The 22,568-nt window shown below is 38.7% G+C and overlaps 1 protein-coding gene across 2 annotated transcripts in view; it reads left to right on the top strand.

The window, feature by feature from the left end:
- The window catches only part of Jak1 (Janus kinase 1), a 129,082-nt gene that overhangs the window by 61,044 nt on the left and 45,470 nt on the right, over positions 1-22,568 (top strand). For both annotated transcript variants that reach the window (XM_078026406.1, XM_078026405.1), the window contains exons 2-4: positions 12,071-12,153; positions 14,733-14,931; positions 18,248-18,371. In XM_078026406.1, coding sequence (XP_077882532.1) covers positions 12,148-12,153; positions 14,733-14,931; positions 18,248-18,371 — 329 coding nt within the window. In that variant the 5' untranslated portion in view covers positions 12,071-12,147. The remainder of the gene's footprint in view (positions 1-12,070; positions 12,154-14,732; positions 14,932-18,247; positions 18,372-22,568) is intronic.

The raw sequence follows: 22,568 nt of genomic DNA, 5'->3' as shown, positions 1-22,568 counted from the left end.
TCAGCCAGAATCAGAAATGTTGAGGCAACACCTGGGTGGGCACATGTCAGAGAGCTTGGTGACTGGTAGAACACTTGTGCAAAACTCCTGCATGCTGTTTAACTGGATGATAGTATAAGAGAGCTGGTTTATCTAAGTTCTACTAACTGAACTCTCCGTTCACCAATTCTACCTCTCAGAGTTTGGTGAAATGAAAATTGGTCAAAATCATGATTCTAATAAGAAGGACTGAGAAGGTCTTCTTAATCATCAAAGGTAGATATAATTCCATTCAACATGATTTTTGCATGATCTGCTATCTTCAGATCCCTGGAAACATAGGTACCAATCAGTTATCCAGAAGGCTGAATTCTGCATAGTAGGGAATCAGAGCTGTGAAAAAAACTCATACTAAGTACTAGATGGCCTCCTGGCCTCTGATTTCTGGCTCTGCATTCCCTTTAATCCAAGGACATGGTGTTATAAAAATAGCTCAAGAGCTACTCCCAAGAGCAGCCCTGTGAACTCCTCTCTCTGACTGTACCAGGGGAGGAGGGTGAATCATGACCAGCAGAATATTGATGCCCTGGTTGCTGTTAGTAATTGACCTAGTCAGGTTCTTCAGCTAAGAGGACAAAAGCTTTGGGAAAGTTTTTTTCTGACTCATTACCATTATGATTCACAGAAAACCTTTAGCTTCTTATTTATTTATTTATTTTAAAAAAGAAGGTGTGTGTGTGTGTGTGTGTGTGTGTGTATGTGTGTGTGTGTGTGTGAGAATAGTAAGGTGGGGCAAAGGTATAGATCCCCCAAATGAATATTCTTACTCACAGAAATATTGAGGCTCTTTGCCCAGTTAGCTTTTATTGTCCTGGGATGTTCACTCTGGGATTGGCAGTAGGGGGAACTCAGTACACAGTGCCCTTTTATCTAGCCCAGGACTAATTGATGATTTTAAAATATTTGAAAAGAAGGACGTTAGTTTTTACATAGTTGAGTTTCAAGCATCATGTGCCCATGTCTTTTCTGTCATCTTCTGTCTGAAAGTTCCTACCCCAACACCACACACACACACACACACACACACACACACACACACACACGGACACGGCAGGGGACTTTTTCATTTCTGAAGAATTCACGTGAGTCAGGGAGTTGAGATTTTTTTAGGTGGCGTCTCTTCAAGGTAAAGTCCAGACTTCTTAGTGGACACATGTGGTCCTCTGGAGCTTGGCTCAGCTCCGTCCCTCACCTAATCTCTGTCCCTCACCTCATCTCTGTCCCTCACCTCATCTCTGTCTGTCCTACGTATACTTTCTGTTCAGTCTCCAAAGATTCTATACTCCCCTTTTCCTTCTTTTGCTCTTCATAATCTGTTAAGTGGAATATTCCTTGCATTCAGCTTCCATTCTCATCATTTTTGTATTCTTCCATCCCCAAAGGCCTTGTTCCCATCCCACCTCCTCTGTGGTGGTCATGGTATTGTGTGCCTTCTGTGGGCCAGGTGTTGTTCTAGATCAATCGATTGATCTACCTATCTTTTCCCAGAGTTTAAAACAATCCTGTAAAATAATTTCAATCATCCTTATTTGCAGATGAGAAAACAGTAACAGAGAGTGAAAAGTTTTTGAACCCAACTGCTGAGTAGCAGAGCCAAAGTTATTCTTCACTTGAATATTTAACTTCACCATGCTGGTTTTCCTTGAAGTCTTCTGGATTAAACTAATTGCATCACTCCCTACTCTTACTCCATTCTCTGCACACACTCCTTTGCTTTATGTCTTCTGTGTTTGGCAGTGAGTCACATATGATCACCTTGCTACATTTTGGGGGTATTACCTCCTCTTTGTTGTGTGTCTTTTCTTTCATTCTTTAATGTTATTTTTATTTTTTGACTACTGGGGATTGAACTCAGGGGCACACAACCACTGAGCCACATCCCCAGCCCCATTTTGTATTTTAGAGACAGGGTCTGACTGAGTTGCTTAGCACCTCGAAGTTGCTGAGGCTGGCTTTGAACCCATGATCCTCTTGCCTCAGCCTCAGCCTCCCAAGCTGTTGGGATCGCAGGTGTGGGCCATCTACCTGGCTGTTGTTTGTTTCCCATTAAGCTGTGCTGTGCAGGCTTTACACAGTGAGTTAGTTTGTTTGTTTTACTTAACTAATTTGTTCCTAGTCAGTATCAACTATTTTCCTAGTTGCATTTAGCTTAGTCATTTACATTCTACTGTGTTTGTCCCCACTAATTAAGTAGTCTTAGCAAGTTATCCTTTCTTCCTCTTCCTACACTTTGTTCCCTAGAAAAGAGAGAAAAGCTTCATGATTTGGGTCTGTACCATCTCCTCCCCTTGCCACCTCCACCCCCCGCCCCACCAAAAGGAAAAAAAAAAAAACCCAAAACTAGAAAAATTAAGTGGAAAAAAAGATGACTAGTCGTAGTTTGGTGCAAGGAATGAAACAGATGCCAATTTGGCTAAATTCCATTGTTGTCTGTTAGAAAGGACCATTTGATAAAAGGATTATAAATATAGACATGCTGTGGACCTGCTTGGGACTTCATTTCCAGGATGTAAAAGTGTCTCATTGAGGCTTTGCTTCCTTATTTGCAGAGTGGAAGGTGAATATTTGTGTTTAAGAATAACTGCCTCTTATCACCCCTTTCGATTGATTGGTAGCCTAATTCTTGATACACCTACCATCTAAATCTAAGACTTGGGATAGATCCCACCCCTAAGTTTCCAGTGATGGTCATACACTGAACTCTTCCCTACAATGGTTATTTCTGTGAACCACATTGAAAATTTTGCACAGATGCAAAATAAGCAGATTGACTTTTAAATTCTTTATGTTCTGAGAAGAATCACTGAAAGATGTTCTTATGTAGGTGGAAACTAGGGACTGGGAATTAATTGTGTGTGTAAGAATAGTAATTATTGGCAAAATTTAAAATGTGTGTCTTTCATATTTTATTCGTATAGTTTCTTCTTGTTCTAGATATCTATGGCACCATTATATGGATCTAGGAGGTAACCAATTGAAAAACTTTGAGAGGAGAAATTGCATTATGAAATGAAGACTGAGAGTGCCATTGTATGGCAGAACTCAGTCTAGGCCTTTGGAGTGAAACCTCTTAAGCTACACATTGTGAGAAAAGAGGAATGATCTGCTGGTAACTAAAGGAATTCCAGATGAAATACATGTCACTGTTTAATGTTCATCTGGGGAAGGTATATGCATTGAGTGAAAATAAGGTAAATTTTATTGGTAATTTTGTTGAGTCTCTTAATAAAACCAGTGGTTTCCAAACTGTGATCTATTATTTATCAGTGGGCTGTGAAATCTATTTTGAGTCTTCTTTAGCATTTAAACATATTAAATAGAAGAAAACAGTGAATTGCAATAGTAATGATAAGTATCTTTTTGTGAAACTTATATGTCACACACACATACATACTCTAAAATATATTTCTTACTGTGAATCATGGTCCAAAAAAACTTAAAGGCTATATATTAAAGTGTAGCTGTCAGCATGGAGTCCTGGGATATCAGGTTGTGATTCGTTGCCCCTCTTGGATTCTTGGTGGGTGCGGAGGAAGCTGCTGGTAATGAAAGGAGAATGAGAGGAGGCTCTGTGATTCTGGAGGAGAAGTGCTGACCAGCTGCTCTGGCTCTACCCTGATGCTGCTGCCTTGTGCTGGCTGAATACAGTACTCATCTTGCAGAGCTCTGCTTTGCTTAGAGCTGTGTGTGCAGTTTAAGAGTGAAGCCTTAGTGTTTGGAGTGTAGTTCCATGGAACTTGCCTGGCATGGTCATGGGCTCAATAACCAGAGCCACAAAACAAAAACAATGAGTGAAGCCATTGCTGGTGATGTTGTTTCAAAGCTAACCATAGAAATAGGTTGTACTTTCTTGGCTGAGGAGGATTATAAGGAAACATATCTCTTGAGATTTCCTCTTTAACTCTTATCACACAATTTCATTTATATTTTGAGGCAATAGCACAATTTCTTTGGGATATAGATCAGAAGGGACCTTTTCCAGTTGGGGTGTTGACTAGCACCTGAACCCCCTTCCTTTTTTGAGTTTCAGTTGAAGGAGCTGTGGATGTCTGACTAGGAAAGAACTGGGTTTGGCCTGTTGGATCCCTCCTTTCCAAGACTTTGAGTCTGGAGGGAATAGTACACATACATGGGAGAGACTTGAGATCATTCCTGGTAGCCATAGAATTAGGAGTCCAGTTGTGGTGAGAGTTGGTGACCAGTGGTGATGGTGCTAGCGGTGGTGTTCTCAGCAGGCCATTCTTGGGTCCTGTCTTTCTCTTATACTCACCTTTACCTCAAGGTAAGCAGAGTTAATTTCTGATTTTTTTCCATTTGAGAACCTGAGTGATTTGAGTTACAGGAATCATGTTAGATGGATTTCTGCCTAAACAGAGATTCCTATGTAGCCTTAAGAGAGGGAATAGGTGAATATGTGTAGATACAAATAAATTAGCACAAGGTGCAAAAACTTGAGGGACTCTGGATTTTTTCTTTAAATTATGGTTACCCCTACTGAAGACTGGCGTGCCCAGCCAGCCACTGAAGACTGGTCCTCAGCTCCCACTGCTCAGGCCGCTGAGTGGGTAGGAACAACCACCGAGTGGTCTTGAGCTGTTCTGCAGACACTTATTAATAAGAAAGATGGAAATAAGGTTATGGAAAATAAACACCAATTTCTTTTTTTTTTAAGAGAAAGAATTTTTTAATATTTATTTTCTAGTTTTCGGCGGACACAACATCTTTGTTTGTATGTGGTGCTGAGGATCGAACCTGGGTCGCACGCATGCCAGGCGAGCACGCTACCGCTTGAGCCACATCCCCAGCCCCATAAACACCAATTTCTAAAAATAAACAAATAAATTATGGTTACCTTCAAGCTTTGTCAGATGGCACTTTTGTAATAGATTTTATGTCTTTGCATCAAGACATTTTGGAAGTTCAAATTAATGAAAAATTATGTTAGAGTGCAGCATAATGTGGTTTCAAACATTTGTACGCTAGGGTTGATTTGTTTTCTTTCTTTTTCTTTTTTAATCTAAAGGGTTTTAAAAACCGTGAGTGTACTCACAGAAAACTGTTCTAATGGACATAAGCTTTTTATTTTAGTTTAAGAGTTTGGGGAAATCTTGAATCATCACAACAACCTATGAAATACATACTTTTACCATTTTACATTGGAAACAGAGTCTCAGGTGAAGAAACTTGCCTGATGTTGTCACACAGTAAGTGTTCCCCCACCCCTCACAGACAGGTTTCTTTAGGAAAGTAGATACATATTCAAGGTAGGGGGGTAATCTCAAGAGAGTCACCTTTAGGGTCAATCACAGAATACACATTCAAGAGAGAATGTGAGCCATCTCCAGAAGGAGAGACAGCACACACAGTGTTAGAGATCTGAACCCAGGTTAGGATGACTCCAGGCTTAGGCTTCTGTTTCTGGGCTGTAAGGAAACCCAGAGATCATCTAATACTTTTTTGTTAAGCAGTCTGAGCTCAAATCCTGCATAAGAAGCTTGCTTTAGATTGGGCAAGTCTTGGCAGAGCTAGGATGGAACCTGGGCCTCTTTCTGATTGGCAGTTTATCTTACTGCCTACAGGAAGAAACTGGCATATAGACTGCCCTCATTTGCATCCTCCTTCACTTTGCATTCTTTCTGCTGTTTTCCTACATGATCCCTTCTGGTCTGCGTATTCTTTCCTATACTTACACCCTCTTGATCTCCCTTCCTTCTGGTCCTTTCCTTGAAGAGCTGCAACCTTTCTTTCTGTCTTTTGTATCTTTTCCATTTCTTCAAGCCAGGAGCAGGTTCACTCTCCAGATAATGTCACAGACCAAACCATCACCCCCTTGCCTTCTTGATTCCCACAGTTTTTGCCATCTCTGTCCTGGCAATCCTTAACATCCTCTGACTTGAGGTACCTGTGTATGTGTTAGCCTTGCCTGGTGTTAACAAAACTACAGGATTTTGGAGGGCTCACACATATTTATGTTACATCTTTAGATTTCCTGAAGCCCTGAGCCTTGCCCAGGGCAATGTGGGAAATGGAAAGGGCAGCAAGCAAGTTCCAGACTTGGTCTTGCCACTTTCCCAGTTGACCATGGGAATCCAAGTCTTCTCAGTTGTGAAAGGGACTGTGAGACTTGAATGTGGTTTTGTGATTTTCCCAAACTCTTAAACTAAAATCAAAAGCTTATGTCCATTAGATAAGTTTTAACCTTTTCAACTCATAGAAGTGCTGTATAGGGGCTAGGGATATAGCTCAGTTGGCAGAGTGCTTGCCTTGCCTGCACAAGGCCCTGGGTTCGATACCCAGCAACACACACACACACACACACACACACACACACACACAATATCTGTCTCTCTCTCTCTCTCTCTCTCTCTCTCTCTCTCTCTCTCTCTCTCTCTCTCAAGGTTTTATTGCATTGGCCCAGGTGCTTCATATGTATTTTAGAAATGAGTGATTAAAAAGCATATACTGGGGGCTGGGGTTGTGGCTCAGTGGTAGAGTGCTTGCCTGGCATGTGTGAGGCACTGGGTTGGATCCTTAGCACTGCATATAAATAAATAAATAAATAAATGGATGGATGAATGAATGAATGAATGTATTGTATTCATCTGCAACTAAAAAAAATTTTAAAAAAGCATATATTGTCAAGATAAGCCATTCTCTCCACTTCTCTCTTATTGAGTAGCCACTTCTGCCTCCATGTTTTTTACTTCTGGGAAGGACATGTGAATAGCTTCACTAAAACTTATATTCTATGCTCTTTAATAACATTTTAGATGTATTAGTAGTGATTAGTTTCAAAGAAGAAAAAAGAAAAAGAATACTCAGCAAAGTATCTTGATACAATGTAGCTTTTAGAGACACTTATTGACTTTAATTAAGCAAAGTACTATATTTACTTTGATCAGAAACCTCCTCTCAACTAAAGTGGGCTTGTTGGGAGCAGAACATAGAGCTCTGAACTATTGAGTTGGCATTGATTGTTTGATCGTCCCTAGAAGTTTATTGTAAATGAAGCAGCATTTACGATTCTGGGTATTCCTGGAATTGCTGCTGTAGTTTGAAGTGAGTTATTCTGTATGGCAGGAGTGGCATATAGAAAAGCCGTAATTCTGACTTGCTGACAGGAAAAACTAGTAGATTTTGTATTTATATTATGTCATCCTTTTGGCTGGAATCCATCAGCTTTACAGTATCTTGCGATGCTTTCATCAGAACCATTATCCAAAGTCTCAGCCAAGTAATGGGCATCTCAGGAGCAGTACATACAAGTCATTTCTGTGGCTCCAGGGGTGTGAAGCCACTGTGATTTGGCTGAAAGAGAAACAAAGACATTTTCCCTGGTATGGTGTGTGTGCTGGGCTATAAGAAGTTTCCATGCCCACACAGGGTGGGCCTGTGCTAGAAGTCACCAGAAGTTTCTCCCCATTGCTGCAGCAATGGTGCATGGCAGTGCATTGGTTGTAAGCTGGAATGCAGCCAAGGTTGGGGCACGTTAGTGACATTTTTAAGGATTTTTTTTTAGTAGCTGGAGGGAAGGGTGTTTTGGACTGACATTAGTTTTCTAGATGGATTTTAGACTATGAAAAGTACTAAAATGCCAGAGAAAGTAGTATTGGAGATGGAGACCATTTTAAAGTAGTTTTCCCCCTTATGGAAAGAGCAAGTACTTAGGAATCGGTCACTTGCACACTTAAAGCTTCTCATGCTTTTTATGCTCTAAGCATAAGATGCTGAACGTGTTTGTACATATAAGGGTTCCCTCTCCTTGACTGGAACTGTATTCCATCAAGTTGTAATCAGTTTAATAGAAATTATGGTCAAAATATTTGTTTCCTGAATGCTACACTCTGTTGGGCACTTTATATGCATTAACCATTTAACTCTTGACAGCCCTGTGAGATAAATTCTATCTTTATCTCCCTGCTTACACTGAGAACATTGAGTTTGGGGATGGTAAGTAACTTGCCTTAAGATTATAACTAGCAGGAGCCAGAATTAAAACCCAGGTCAGTAGGATTCCAGCCCATGCTCCCAAACCACTCTATAGTGTCATCTGAAAATCAGGAAATGAGACTCTGATGTATGACCAGGCTTCTGCTGAGAATCCCTGTTTATTCTCTTGCTTTTTCAAGCAAGTTACAGCCCACATTAGCACTCTGCCTTTCTGGAGCACTTTTATATCCATAGCTTCTTTTGAAAAATGTTGCTTTTGAAAAGGTATTGTGATAAGTACTTAATGAAGACTTTTTGTTGTTGTTGTTGTTGTTGGGGGGTGGATACCAGGGATTGAGCCCAGGGCACTTAATCACTGAGCTGCATCCCTAGCCCTTTTTATTTTTTATTTTAAGACAAGGTCTTGCTAAGTTGCTTAGGGCCTTGCTAAATTGGTTAGGGCCTTGCTTAGTTGCTGAGGATGGCCTTGAATTTGAGATACTCCTGCCTTGCCCTCCCTAGTTTCTGGGATTACAGGCATGCACCACTGTGCCCACCTCTCTGATGAAGACTTTTTGAAGGATCCTTTTGATCCTTAGACCAACCCTTTGGCAGGATGTTTCCTCAGGTGAATGGGTGGGGAAACTGAGGCTCACCAACCTTAAGATTGTTGACTGCTTCTGAAAGCCTTCTAAAAATGTCTACAAGCTTAAAGCTTCTTAAGATATTTAAGCAGCCACTTTCAGGACATTTTTAAAATTACACATTTTCCTAAGTTTAGTTCATCAATATTTTATTTGTATTTTTATTTCAGAAGTCAAAGTCTTTGATTCCTTGAAGACTTTCATAGAATAACTCATTATAGATGAGATGGTATTTTTAGTGAAAATAATCAATTATCTATGATGTATGATTTTGATTCTTGTCATTGACTTAAACTGTCACCCAGTTGATTTTTACATATAAATCTGATAGTGGTTTTTGGCCAAAAGAGTCACATTCTGATGGTTCTATTTGTGAATATTAAAATGGTCTGTTTTTATTTCTCTCTCTCTTTTTCTCTTTAAACTGTCCAATCAATTTCCCTTTGCTTGCACAGATATCAGTATTTCAAAAGATGTTCTTGAAAATTAAGAGTTTCAGTATTGTCTGACAGATTTCTGGAATTTGCATCTTAGAAAATATTTGTATTATCCCATTTATTGCAGCTAGGTTCTATTCCCACTCACAGAACTGTTTTGTTTCTTGTACTTTCCCTTATTCAGAAAGTATTAGTTGTACTTGTCTCTTACATAAGAATATGATAAATTAAAGAAATTTGAGGAATGTGCAAAATTTCTCTTGATTTTGTTGCATATAAATAGCAGCAGCTACAAATTAAAACACAAGGGTAATCCTCTATTACCAAAAGAAAAATACTTTCTTTCAAATCCGTGAATTTTATAAGGTGAAGGATTTACTGCTTTCATAAAAAAGTTTTGATTGCTCCTCTTTATCCTTCCCATTTTCTAAGCTATGTTGTATTCATTTGAGTTGGAAATTGAACCCAGTGAGTCATGTTCTCTTTTAAAAGGATATTTTGTGATTCCTGCTGATTTGTTTCTAGCATTAAAATTTTGTTTTTAGCTTATAATAAGAAGCTTAAATTGATTTCCTGGAATGATCTAAAAAGTGTTTATAAATTGATCTTGCTCCTTTTCTACTTGATCTAAAAGTAATCAGCTAGATACCATTGTATATTTTTAAAGAAATGCTACTTGGAAGAAGATATTACACAAATGTTATATCCCTAAAAAGCACTTGCCATCCTGATTGAGCACAGTGTTGTCATGTCTTATAAAGTGAATCAGTAGTTTGATGTTTAAAGTGCTTAGAGTAATGCCTAACATTTTAAGTGCTATGTGGGTGGTTTTTATTTATTTATTTTTATTAATAGTCTGTCAATTCACTTGAGAGCAGGGATTTTGTTATTATTAAAGCAGCATAAAAACGGTATAATGTATAAGAATTTCATTAATTTTGTTTTCTCAAAAGAGTTTAAGGCTAAGCACCACAAATTTAGGCCATTTTATTGTCCTGCCCAATAATATTAGAGGTTAGTTTGAAGATTAAGTACAATGTGATTTTAATATAGTGTTGTTTGTAATAGAGAAGGAATAATGGGAAAAACCAAAGTCTCTTTGATAGCAGGTTTTCATGGAATTTTAGTTCTAGAAGAATTTTCATGGTTTTAGTCTGACACTTGACTCTTATGTGAGGCCCAGAGAAACTTGTGGCTCCTCAAGTAAAGTAACACGTGGTCTGATGGTTAATTTTAAAAAGCTTTAAACATTCTGAAAATGTTTATATGGTGGCCCTTCTGTGAGGAGCCCAGGTCTGGGAGACTTGTCCAACCCTTCCTGCCCTAAGGGGCCTGGGTGGGTCTTTGTCTCTTTCCTGGCTTGGGACAAATTACTTCATGGTGCAGAACATTGAGTTCCCTGGGGGCAATTCTGTCCCTCCGTGGCTGTAGCAGATAAGGGTGTGCTGTGGGGAATCTGGGGCAGAGAGGCCCTGGATACCCGCTGAGTGTGAGTGATGCCTGTGCCCAGGCATAGAGGGATTGTAGAAAGTTTCCCCAGTCATGGAGCCAGAGGGACTAGCTGCAGAGGGCTCTTTCCTTCTAGAGGGCCTTTGCACATGCTGATCCTTTCCAAAACCCAGACTGTTTTCTTCCCATTGACTTTGTTCCCCACTTCCCCAGACATTCACCACAGTTCAGCTCTGTATTACTGCCTTCTGAGCCCACCCTTGATCATCCCCCCCCCCATTGTATGCTCTCTGTTTTTCCTTCGTAGCATTTTAGCTGTTTGAAATGACCTCTGTCTATGCTTCCCTGATTGCATTGTTCCTGTAGACTGTAAGCTCCTTGGGGGCAGGAATTGTATTGTTCTTTTTCTTTGTTGTGGCCTTCTCTTCTAGACCAGTTTCTGACTTGCACAAAAATACTTGTTGAATGGAAGACTCTTCTAAATATGGCATTTGAGGCGCAGCTTCTGAGCTAAAGCAAAGCATTAGTATTCAGCTAATTTCTAATGCTGTTTTGATACAGGACAAGGTGTCTGTTTACATTAAAGCAATTAATTGTATTAACTTTCAAAAAGCTGGAGATGTAATGATTTGTTTTATGAACCTTGTTAAAATTGTTCATATCAAAATAACTAAATCAAAGTCATGACATCAAAACCCACATTTGAACCTACTGCCTGACTTATTGTTATTACTTTTGCTAGAGTCTCACCCACTACAGAAAGCCTTGCCCAGCTAGCCCTGCCCAGCATTAGTTACCATTAGCAAGAGGCACAAGATGACATCCTGACTCACTGTTGAGTTGTGTTTCAGTTTTCATATGTGTTCCTCCTACCTCATATGTAAGACCCTGTGAGAGTTCTGCCCTCTCAACCTCAGGGACCCACCCCTCATCTCCCTTAACCTGCCATCTCTGCTGCCCTGAAATGCCTGGGATTGTGCTTTTCCTAATACTGGATTCTGATGTGTTAATTAAGACAGTAATCTGTATTAACTTAGAAATCAATTTGGAATCTCTAAGACTTATAGTTCCTTCTTTGTAAAAATAACTTGATTCTACTGTTAAATTTGTGAGAAGCAACAAGGAAAGCAGTTAAAACAATTCAGAACTCTTGTGTTTTTGTGATATGAGGTTACAAGAGGAAATGAAAATGGGAAATAAAAGTGCACATCTTTGGATGCCTTAAACTGTTACTTTATAGCGTCAGGAGATGGGTTGTTGATGTAAAAGTCATAGTCCTTACTCACTTTGGACAGGGCACTTCACCAGGAAGCAGAAGTCTCTGGCTTTCTTTATTGGAACAATGAATGAAAATAATGCCTTTGTTGATATTTTATGCTCTAAGATGTGTCTCTGTCCTCTTAATGTCCTCATCAACTTTTGTTTGTTTTCACTTCTGCCTCCCAAGTGCATTTTTCTGCCCCTTTAATTTGGGCTGTTTCTCAATGAACATGACCTCTTATTTTCAGGCCCAGTTACCTCTAAGCCTATGTACTTACTTATTTATTTTATTTTATTTATTTGTGTCTTTAGCTCAATTCTGAATGGGCTTTGGAAAGTAGAGAAGAAAATCCAGTCTGCTTTTCGTGGGATATTGGACAGCCGAATAAATGCAGGTATGTCGAGAGAGAGAGAAATGTTTTGTTTTAAGGAAAACATCTGACTTTTAAAAAGAATAATGAAACTGATCTTGAACCTGTAGGGCTAACTATACTGTTATGCATAATTTTTAAAAATCAACATTTTATTCATCCTCAATGGGAAGTATATGGATTTTTAAGAAATCTCAGGAGTATAAAAGTACAGGAAATACAGAGTAAAAGCTGAAGTTTTCTTATAATCTATCCTAGACACTCACCACCATTAAAAAATTATTATATGTTGTACCAGATTTTAATATGCATATGCATAACCCAAAGGGCCATAATGTACCTGTTATCTTTTTTGACTTTGCAGAGTGCCTTGTACCTCTTTCAATGTTGAGGTACATAGCTTTATGTCATCCTTTTATTTTTGTTATCATTATTTTATTTTGTACTGGAGATTCAGTCCAGGGGTACTTAACTACTGAGCCACATCCCCAGCCTTTACTTAGAACAAGATCTCAGCAAATTGCTTAGGACCTTGCTAAGGTCCTGATGCTTGCTTTGAACTTATGATCCTCCTACCTTAGCCTCCCAAGTCTCTGGGATTACAGGGGTGTGCTACCGTACCTGATATGTCATCCTTTTAAACAGCTCTTGATAGACTTCTTCTCCTAATGAACATTGTCCATTATATGTATTTTTTTAATGTTTCTAGCAGTGCTATATCTTGTGAACCTGTAAGTATGTATACTTGTCTGATTATTTAATCTCCTTAGAGTTAGGGGTACAATGTTCTCTTTGAATTCTGTCTCTGTCACATCTATAAAGAATCTCCAGGACAAAGGTTTGCCTTACATTATGAAGCAGGTTTTTAACTATTATGCTTTCCATGTCAATATTTCAATGTGGGTTAGAGTTGGGGCTTAACTGCTGGTTATACTTGTTGATCTGAACTTTGAGGTAAACTTGATTTCCGGAAGCTTCTGGTTTTCAGCTTTATTTTGGACATTGAGCAATTAAAATGGAAAGTCTCTTATTTTATAGCATCAAGGCCTACCTGGTTCCTGTCCTCCTGTAAGCATCTCACCTCTCATCTTGATTTATTAGGGCAGCTAATAGATCAAGCAAATTAATTTGTTAAAGAGGATTGTGACTGTTGTCCCCATGTGACTTTCCTGTTTGGGGAGCTTCCTTAGGTCAGTCCAAAAGCACCAATTACATGTAAGCATTTATGCTTCATAGAAGGGATACAAAGGTAAATGGCAGGTAACTTACAGCGTGTGTAAGTAAGGTACAGATGCATGAATAAGATGGTTCTATTTCATTGTGGTTAGAGAAGTGTGATGAGTTTGGGAGCTCATGACAGAGGGTATATACCTTAAATATAGGACTGTAGTTCAGTGAAAGCTTCCTGAAGGAGGTGATGTCTGGGCTAAGTCCTAAAGAAGGTTGATGTCTGCCATAAAAGATGTAGGTGGGAAGGTATATCTGTACAGGAATCAGCATGAGTAAGGCAGAAGGATGAGAAGCAGCACTGGTGAGGGAGGCACAAGAATGCTGGCAGCCTTGTGGGTTTTAAGCATGAAGTAAGAAGCTCGGAGTGACAAGAGATGAGGCCAATGAGGAGATGGAACCCCTCAGTTTCAGAGTTTGGAACTGGTCTATAGATTAATGGGGAGACAATGAGGGAGTCTGATAAGTTTTAAAGACATTTCTTTGGAGGTTTAGTGAAGGCTGGCTTGGCAAGAAGAAAGAAAGCATTAGTCTAGGGACAGGGAAATTAGTTTTTAGGCAATGATATTGGGGCAAGGAGAAGAAAATGTGTAGGCCTTTCCCTTGCTCTTCCATTCCTTTAGCCTCACTCAAAGCAGAGTAGCTGAGGCTGGTTCTTTGGTCCTAGTTGCCTTCCCTTTTGAGGGGGCTCATAGGAGCCGCTGACATGCAAGCTTATCACCAGTAGGTCCTAATTTTTCCACAATAAAACTTCCTGTTCTTGTCCCATTGCCATGAAGTGCTGCTTGACCTGCTGCCTATTCTGCTTGCCTGCCCATGGGTGAACTGTGGACCTGGCTCCATTCATTAATTTTTCATCTCCTTTCATGTGACTTGTAAATATGCAGTGGCGGTCATTTTGTGTGTACTGTCACAAAGGGGCATGTGAATAGATATGCCCTGACCAAACTTGCTGATTAGTAAGAGATAGACATAAAATTAAGAGTATGATTCTTGCTATAGGTCTAATCAAAAGTTGTGATTCCAAAAGTAGCAATATTAACAATTACTCATCATTCTTTTAACATTGTTGGTTCCAGAATAGGCCTAAAATTTTCAACTATAACTTATGTGCTAATAGACAAAGTTAATTAAAGCCAATATTATTCTGATTTTTGACAATATGGCCTGACTATAGTTTATTACTATGCATAATTATTTCCATGGTTTCATCTCTTGTAAGCTCTGACCTGCCTGATTTTTAGGAAGGGAAGGAGGAAGAGGTTCTTATCCAGTACTAAATATTACTGCTTGCATACCTTTACAACACTCTCTTTTGCCCTAGAGACTTGTAAAACATAGAACGACCATATCACCTTGTTCTCCTCCTTCTACAGTATCTAAATATAAAAGAAGACTGCAATGCCATGGCTTTCTGTGCTAAAATGAGGAGCTCCAAGAAAGCGGAGGTGAATCAGGTGGCCCCTGAGCCAGGGGTGGAAGTGACCTTCTATCTGCCAGACAGGGAGCCCCTCCGGCTGGGCACTGGAGAGTACACAGCAGAAGAGCTGTGCATCAGGGCAGCGCAGGAATGCTGTGAGTACTGGCAGTTGCCTGGGGCTCTGGAGTCACAATAGCATACTCTCCCAGAAGCAGATCTAGGGTCTCTGCCCTTTATATCTTTGCTGAGCAGAAGATGTGGTCTCCGGTAGTCAGGGGTCTGCCTTGCCTCTGCTTCTGCCACTTACTTACATGTGATCTTTGGCCAGTGATTTTAATCTAGGGAGTTTTACTTTTTACTGCAAGACGGATCATTCCTCTTTTATCACTGATGAGCTGTAGAATACCAAGGAATGGTGCTTAACTCAGTTCTCATTGCCCCCACATCTCTGATCAAAATAGCATTAGTACCAGGTAAGGTGGTATGTAAAGCACATAGCCTCAAGTACAATCTCAAAAGTAGCATCTCTCAATATGTTAGAGATTTTTTGGAAACTCTTCCTTCAGAGATTGGCACCATGACCTGCCCTCCCCTGTGTGGTGTGCAGATGAGGTGAGAAGCTGAGTGTTGCTTTGTGACTTGGTCAGGTTGCCAAGCTGTGAAAAGGACAGTGAGACAGTTAACAGCACAGTCTGGTTTTTTTTGGTGTGTGTGTTTAAAGTGAGGCTTGTCTTACTTAAAGTTAACCTATCACCCTTTGAAGATGGGAAGCCAAAGTGACTGACAAAACTTTCATTACCCTTGCAATTTAGGTGGGGACATTGGCAGATTTTTATCTTCCCAATTTTAAATGAAAAGCAAAACGAAATCAGAAACTTAGAGATATAATCCACATAGATTATAGCAATGGTTGTACAACTTAGTACTAACACACTAAAGTTCATTGAGTTATATACCTAGAACAGGTATACTTTATAGTATGTAAATTGTATATCAATAAAGCTGTTTATAGAAAATCTAATTGACTTATATTGTAATGATGAAGTAACTTTATGATCCCAGACAGTCTGATCCATGTTTTACTTATACCATCTTTAGTACTCAGAGCAACTTTGTGAGGATAGTGTAGTTATTTAAGAATCGCTTACCATGTTAGTCATATAGCTTGTTGAGAAACCCCATTTTCTTCCTGTTACATGCCTTTGTGCCTAAAGGGCTTTATATACCAGAGTGCCAGTAGAATGGAAGAGGTTTCTGTTACAGGAATGATTTGTGGTAGACTCTCACTAACTAAACAGGGTGTGGGATGTTTAAGTTATTTTGACTGGGCAGCAATCTATACAAGTAAATAGCTTTGAACAGCAGCTCTAAGTGTATTTGTAGTTAGCAGAATTATTAGATGTGTGTCAGTGCTTCTAGAGCATTTCTAAAGGCTTTTGTCTGTTTCTCTTCCTTTCCCTACAGGTTTGCTTGTAGTGCCGATTCCTTAACCAAGCACTTTATAATAATCATTCAGTATTAACCTCACTCAGTTTTTTTTTTTTTTAAAGCAGGGATCACTTTTGCAGAATTGTTGGATTGTAGTTAATCTATCAGTTCCTAAGTCTTGTCTGTAGAGAATGAGTGGTGTCTTTTCTGTAACTGGCTCAAAGGAATTTTGCCACAGTACATTAATTTTAAAAGTACGTAAATACTGAATATTACAGATTTTTGTAGCACTCATTATTATTACAGAAGTGATGTTTGGGAGCTATACTGTTTTCTTCCCTGTTTTATACTCACCAATGGTAAAGTTTGGTTCTTTGAGCTTTTATCGCTTATCTCCTCGGTGGTTTCTTTCTTGGTTTTAATCTCAACTCTGCATGGTACTGAGTAACCTTGAATTACATTAAACCTTGGGAGACCACAGTTTCTTCAACTGTAAAACGGCAAAAGAAAAATATTAACCTCATTAAGTATCAGGAGGAGCAAAAGATAATAAAAGTAATGTTAACTCTATGCCTAACATGTAGCCCCAAGTAAATGTTAGTATTATTGTTTAGTATTTTTATATAACATGTTATCTCTGATCTTCCTGTTTATAAATAGTTATGAATAGGTAAGATTTTTAGAATCAGACCTGTGGTAGGAAAAATAGATATTTCCATGATTACATATAAATCATGCTTCAAGTGTGCATTCAAATAAAGATATGTATAAAGAAAGGCTAATTTTTCAGGCCAGCCTATAAGAACCAATTTATGTATGAAAACCTATAGCATACCTGAAACATAGTCCTAATAATACTGGATCCAAAAGCCATTGGTCTTTGTTCCCTAGGGGAAATGCTCTTTAAAGTTTAGCTCCATCTTTTCCCTTTGTTAGTAGAATTGTAGCTTGGGCAGGAATAACTTTCACCTTTCTTGAGACCCGAGTTGAGGTGTCAGGAGAAAGCTTTGAGATGCCAAGTCACCTGTGACTTCTTAAGCCAGTTTCTGCATTGGAGTGTCCCTCCCAGGCTGTGCAGGGCCAGAGAGGGACCCTGTCAAGGTCATTTTCACTTCAGGTTTCTGATTTAGAAAACAAGTGCCAATTACCTCATTTTTTCCCACATTTTTTGATCATTTAAGTTCACTATATCTTAGTTTGAGGCTTGGTTGGACCTGAAAATATCAGTAATAATTGTTTATTGGCATTCACCTCCCACCACCCCAACATCTGTGTAATCTACTGGTCTATAATTTTAATCATGGGCTAAGAAGTGAGTGACTGCATAATCTCCCTTACCTTTTTTTATCATGCTTGTTATTAAGGAAGCAGTTGATGAGGTAGGGAGGCAAAGCATTACTGAGCCAACTTTGTAAGCATATATCTTCATCTTACTTGGATATTAATAAAAATATTTATGGTAACTGTACAGAGTACTTAAGAATTATATTTATTATTAATGGTAATAAATTTTAATCACTGATGAAAACCACTTTGGTTATTATTTATTCTAATATGCATTTTGTGCACTATAACTTTGCATGCTTAATGTATAACCACAGTGTGTTAGAATTGTTCAAACATGTTTTGGAGGAAACAGATTGAGGATTTCCCAAACTCCAAGAGTGTTTCTGTCTGATTAGAAAGGTGCACATTGGGTGGGATCTGTGAGCCTCTTAGATGGCCTTTTTATCTTTTAAGCAGGATTTGGTGAGTCTCTGTCATAGACTACCTGTATTGAGAAACATCATCAATTTTTATTTTTAAATGACTTTAATTTGGCTTACCAGGAGTTACATGCCTACAACTGGGGAGTCATGGTTCTTGATTATTATAATTCAAACTGCCTAACTGAACGTGGTTGAAAATTGTTTTTGCCCTAAGAGGATATAAGTGACCCAGATTTTTTGTGATGAGAGACTCACTTATCATTATGTTGTCATGCTTGAGAAACAGGTGGCCAAGTGCATCTCCCTGTAATCTTCTGATGTGTTCTTTCCCCAGGTATATCTCCTCTATGCCACAACCTCTTTGCCTTGTATGATGAGAACACCAAGCTCTGGTATGCTCCGAACCGCACCATCACCATTGATGACAAGATATCACTCCGACTGCACTACCGCATGAGGTACGTGAGAACTGAGCTGATGCCTGCCTGGTCTCCTCATGCATCCAGAGATGACGGTTAACCTGGGCCCTGAGTCGTTTACCAAGAAGTAACATAGTCATTTTTGTAGTTTGTAACTTTTTGCTTGATATGAGAAAGGACTTCATCAGTATTTGGAATATAATTCGAGATGAATTTGATCACTTTTCCTTTGCCACATTTTAGAAAAGAAATGTTTATGAAATGTTAACTAGCATCTGTGTCCTTAGCAGTTTTTTTCAAGTAGTGAATCTTGATTTTGTTTTTAATGCAGAGGGCTGTGACCAGAACTTAAAAAAAGAAAGAAACAGGAGAGAATAGATAATATTCATATATATATATATATATATATATATATATGTATCCTAAGAACATTTAAAAAAAATCTGAGGTATATACTAGGTCATTATATGAAATATATTTCTTACTAAAAGTTACAGCTAGGAAGCATGAGATATATTGCCTGGAATAGAAACTCTGGGCTGATCTTTCTTTCAGGTAATAGATGTTTTGATCAGGAAGCAGATGTTTGACTGTTGTTCTCTTCTGATGAGTACTTGCTTTTTCTCCCTTACTATAAACTTTGCTGTAGACTCTATAGTGTCTCCCAGGGTCAAATACACAGTTGGTAGTTCCAGGGCTGCAGTCTCTTGACTTTGTAAGCATATTTTTCAGCAGTGAGAATTGAAAGTATCTTAGTTGGATACTAGTTAAGCACAAATTAATGTGTGTTTAGCAGTGAATCCTTTTTGAAAAGGATCTTAATTTAGTTAGTTATGATTATCAGTAGACTAGCATAGAAGCTACTGGGATTCAGGAACATGTTAGAAAAACCATCCAGATCCTCAGAGCCTCTCCACAGTATCTTAGCTGTTAGTTTTTTCAGAAACTCGGTAGTTGGCACAGTTCCAGAAAGACAGGGTCATTTTTCTGGAAGCTGAAGCAGATCTAACTTTCATAATCATTCTTGGCCTGATTTTTTCTCCTCTTCCTCCTCTCCCTGTACTTCCCTAAAGCCTTACCTTGAGAGGAGAGGAGTGTGCCATGTGAGACTTGTCCCAGATTTAGGGAAATGTTTACTGCTTCCAGCTGAACTTTCTGACTTATATTTGGATTTGTTTGGTAAAATGTAGTCTTGCTTTTCATGGCCTGGGATTGGCTGTGTGACCAATGTTGATATGGGTACTTACAGCTGGAAATCTCAGAAGTTCTACTCCTTTCCCTGTAGGTTTCTAAATTGAGCTTACAATCTAGCATGGTAGCATTTGCGACTTGGATGGAATGAGAGTTACTTAATTCACCCCTTCTACTTTTTTCTGATGTCAGAAAAGAAAAGGGAGTTATTCAGAGATATACCTGTAGTGAATTGTCTTATTATCAGTACATTTCACTTTGAGGCATTAGTCTTTATTGTTCATACGGGTCTCTCACTATTAAAACTTGTCTTTGCCCATTCCCCATTTCTTTTTGCTGCCAGGAAGTGCACAGATGCTTCATTTTTGTCACCTTGACTTTGTACCTGACATTGTGCTTCAACAGGATATTGCTTTGTTACCACAGACTCTTTGAACTTGGGGAAAAAGATACCACCCTAAGCTAAAACATTTGCATTGCAACAAACTACAAAAATTTTGAAACCTCATAATCTCACCACTAAAGAAGGTGCAATATGAAAATAAATGTTGATGATTATTTCAGTGGAATCCCAGCTCTATTTTGGGAAATAGTCTTATACTTTAACTGTGGTTTTCTGTTTTTAGGTAATGATGTTGATAGTTACTGTTTTATAATATATGTTAATTCAAGGTAATCATTTTTATTCCTTTTTAAGAAAAAAATTCTTGCTTTTTCATCCAAGTGAATTTCACTGTTAATAAAATTCTATAGAAACTTAAAGAGAATTTATTGTGTACTATGTCTATAAGTAAATTTAGATTCTGCAGTCATCTGTAATATAATTTCTCAAAAACTTGCAGGGTGTATCTGTGACTGACAGATCTATTTATTTTCTCCGGACTTACCCTTCCATGTTCTTTTGAAAAGGAATGTGGGTGGGTAGGGATCACACTACATTTACTTGTTACTCAGTTTTTTCCATTGGCATTCATAATATCAGGAATTTGTACCAAGTTTGATGAACACCTCTGTAATTTATTTTTTATTTCATTGTAAATTGACAATTTATAATTATGTATATTGGGGTACAAAACAATGTTATAACTTGTGAATATAATGTAAAGTAATTAAACCAAACTAATTAACATATTAATCACCTCAGGTAATTATTTTTGTGGTGGGAACATTTAAAATTTAATGTTAGCAATTTTGAGATATGCAATTAACTATAGTTACCACATTGTGCAGTAGATCTTTTAAGAAAAACACTCTTATTCCACCTTTGAACTCTTGGTCATATCAATTATTAATTTTAAAAAGGAGTGTAGAATTTTAAAAATTTAAAAATTTAAAATTTTAAAAATTTTAAAAAGGAATGAAATTGAATTTTCTAGCAATTAGGAAGGTGTTGATATTTGTGGCCACCAATTTAAAGTTGTTATTATGTTGTTTGACATCTTATGAAATAGAATTTTGTCAACTTTTGAGTGTAGGCAGTTCATAGAGACTCAGCTTGTTTTAGACTTCCTGGGCTTGGTGTTTACCGTTAGTCTTTACTGTTGTGGAGAAGCTGCACATTGCTTGATCTCTCCAGCCTTATCTCATCTGAATATCTGACCAAAAGGCTGCCAAGCCAGACATGGTTCCACAGTCCCACAGGGCTCTCAGAAGCCTAGAAAAATGTGCTTGTGATGTCTTTGTCAATCTTTAGTGACCCTGTTGAAGATTGTATTTAGTGCAGAGGGAGAATGTTGGGTCCTGGGTTCTACCACAACTGAAGGAGAAGGAGACAGACAGGATGTGGAAGATGAGATCCATGCATTAGATTGGTTCAGGGAGCACCTGCCTTCAGTGCTTCTGTTACAATGTGTTCCACCTCTGAGGGCCTTTTCTTTCCCTACTGCAGGAAACCTTTGTGTTGTACATATCCTCATGCTCTGATCACTGCTTCCCTTATCCATGAACAGAATTTACCTGGTCTAATGCTATTCTCTTAGAGCCCTGCTTTGAACTTTGTATGGCACAGGTCATTCTCTCCTTATTTTCTACTTAGGGGAGAGAAGCCATCCATGCTATCCATGTTATCCATGGGGATAACATGAATGTCAGCCTCTCCATCACCTCGGGCTCCTGTTGTTACCAGAGTCTGATCCCCTGTAAGAGGACAGTACACCTGCTTCAGAGACCTGGTGTGGTTTATGCAGCATGTGGGCTCTTCAGTTATATTTCTCTTTTTCTCAGTCACATACACAGTTGGTATTTCTACGGCTTCAGTCTCTTGACTTTGTAAGCATATTTTTTTTTTCAGCAATGATAATTGAAAGTATCTTAGTTGGATACTAGTTAAGCACAAATTAATGTGTGTTTAGCACTGAATCCTTTTTGAAAAGGATCTTAAATCAGTAGACTTGCTTAGAAGCTACTGGGATTCAGGAACTTGTTAGAAAAACCGTCTAGATCCTCAGAGCCTTTCCTCAGTATCTTAGCTGTTAGTTTTTTTCAGAAACTCGGTAGAGTTGGCACTATTCCAGAAAGACAGGGTCAGTTTTCTGGAAGCTGAAGCAGATCTAACTTTCATAATCATTCTTGGCCTGACTTTTTCTCCTCTTCCTCCTCTTCTGTACTTATTTTGAGGGGAGAAGTACAGAGACAGAGAAAGAAACATACAACAAAGCTGAGAGAGAGAGAGAGAGGGGGGGGGAGGGAGGGAGGGAGGGAGAGAGAACAAAGCCTACAAACTTATCCCTTTCATAAGTTACAGGGAGGATGGGCTGTATAGAAACATAGAAAGTTATAAAATATTGATTTTTTTACCTTTAATTTCTTCATCCTTTTCTCTCATTGTTGATTGCTACTCCTTGAGTTTGTTCTTTATTTGTTGTTTGTCTGTCAAGCATGTATTAAGCATGTGTTAGGTGCCAGGCACTGGGGATTTGGTGGTGAGTGAGACAACTGCAGCCTCTATTGCCTCAGAGCCCACTGCCTCACCCAGACTGTTGCCAGAGTCCTGCTGTTTCTTGGCCTCTTCCACCTCATTTCTTCCTGGGCTTCCTTCCAGAGGTA

The sequence above is a fragment of the Ictidomys tridecemlineatus genome, chromosome 11 (genome assembly GCF_052094955.1).
Source record: "Ictidomys tridecemlineatus isolate mIctTri1 chromosome 11, mIctTri1.hap1, whole genome shotgun sequence".
Taxonomy (NCBI): Eukaryota; Metazoa; Chordata; class Mammalia; order Rodentia; family Sciuridae; genus Ictidomys; species Ictidomys tridecemlineatus.
Note: the sequence above shows the minus strand (reverse complement) of the source record. Positions and strands in the feature narration are given on the sequence as shown.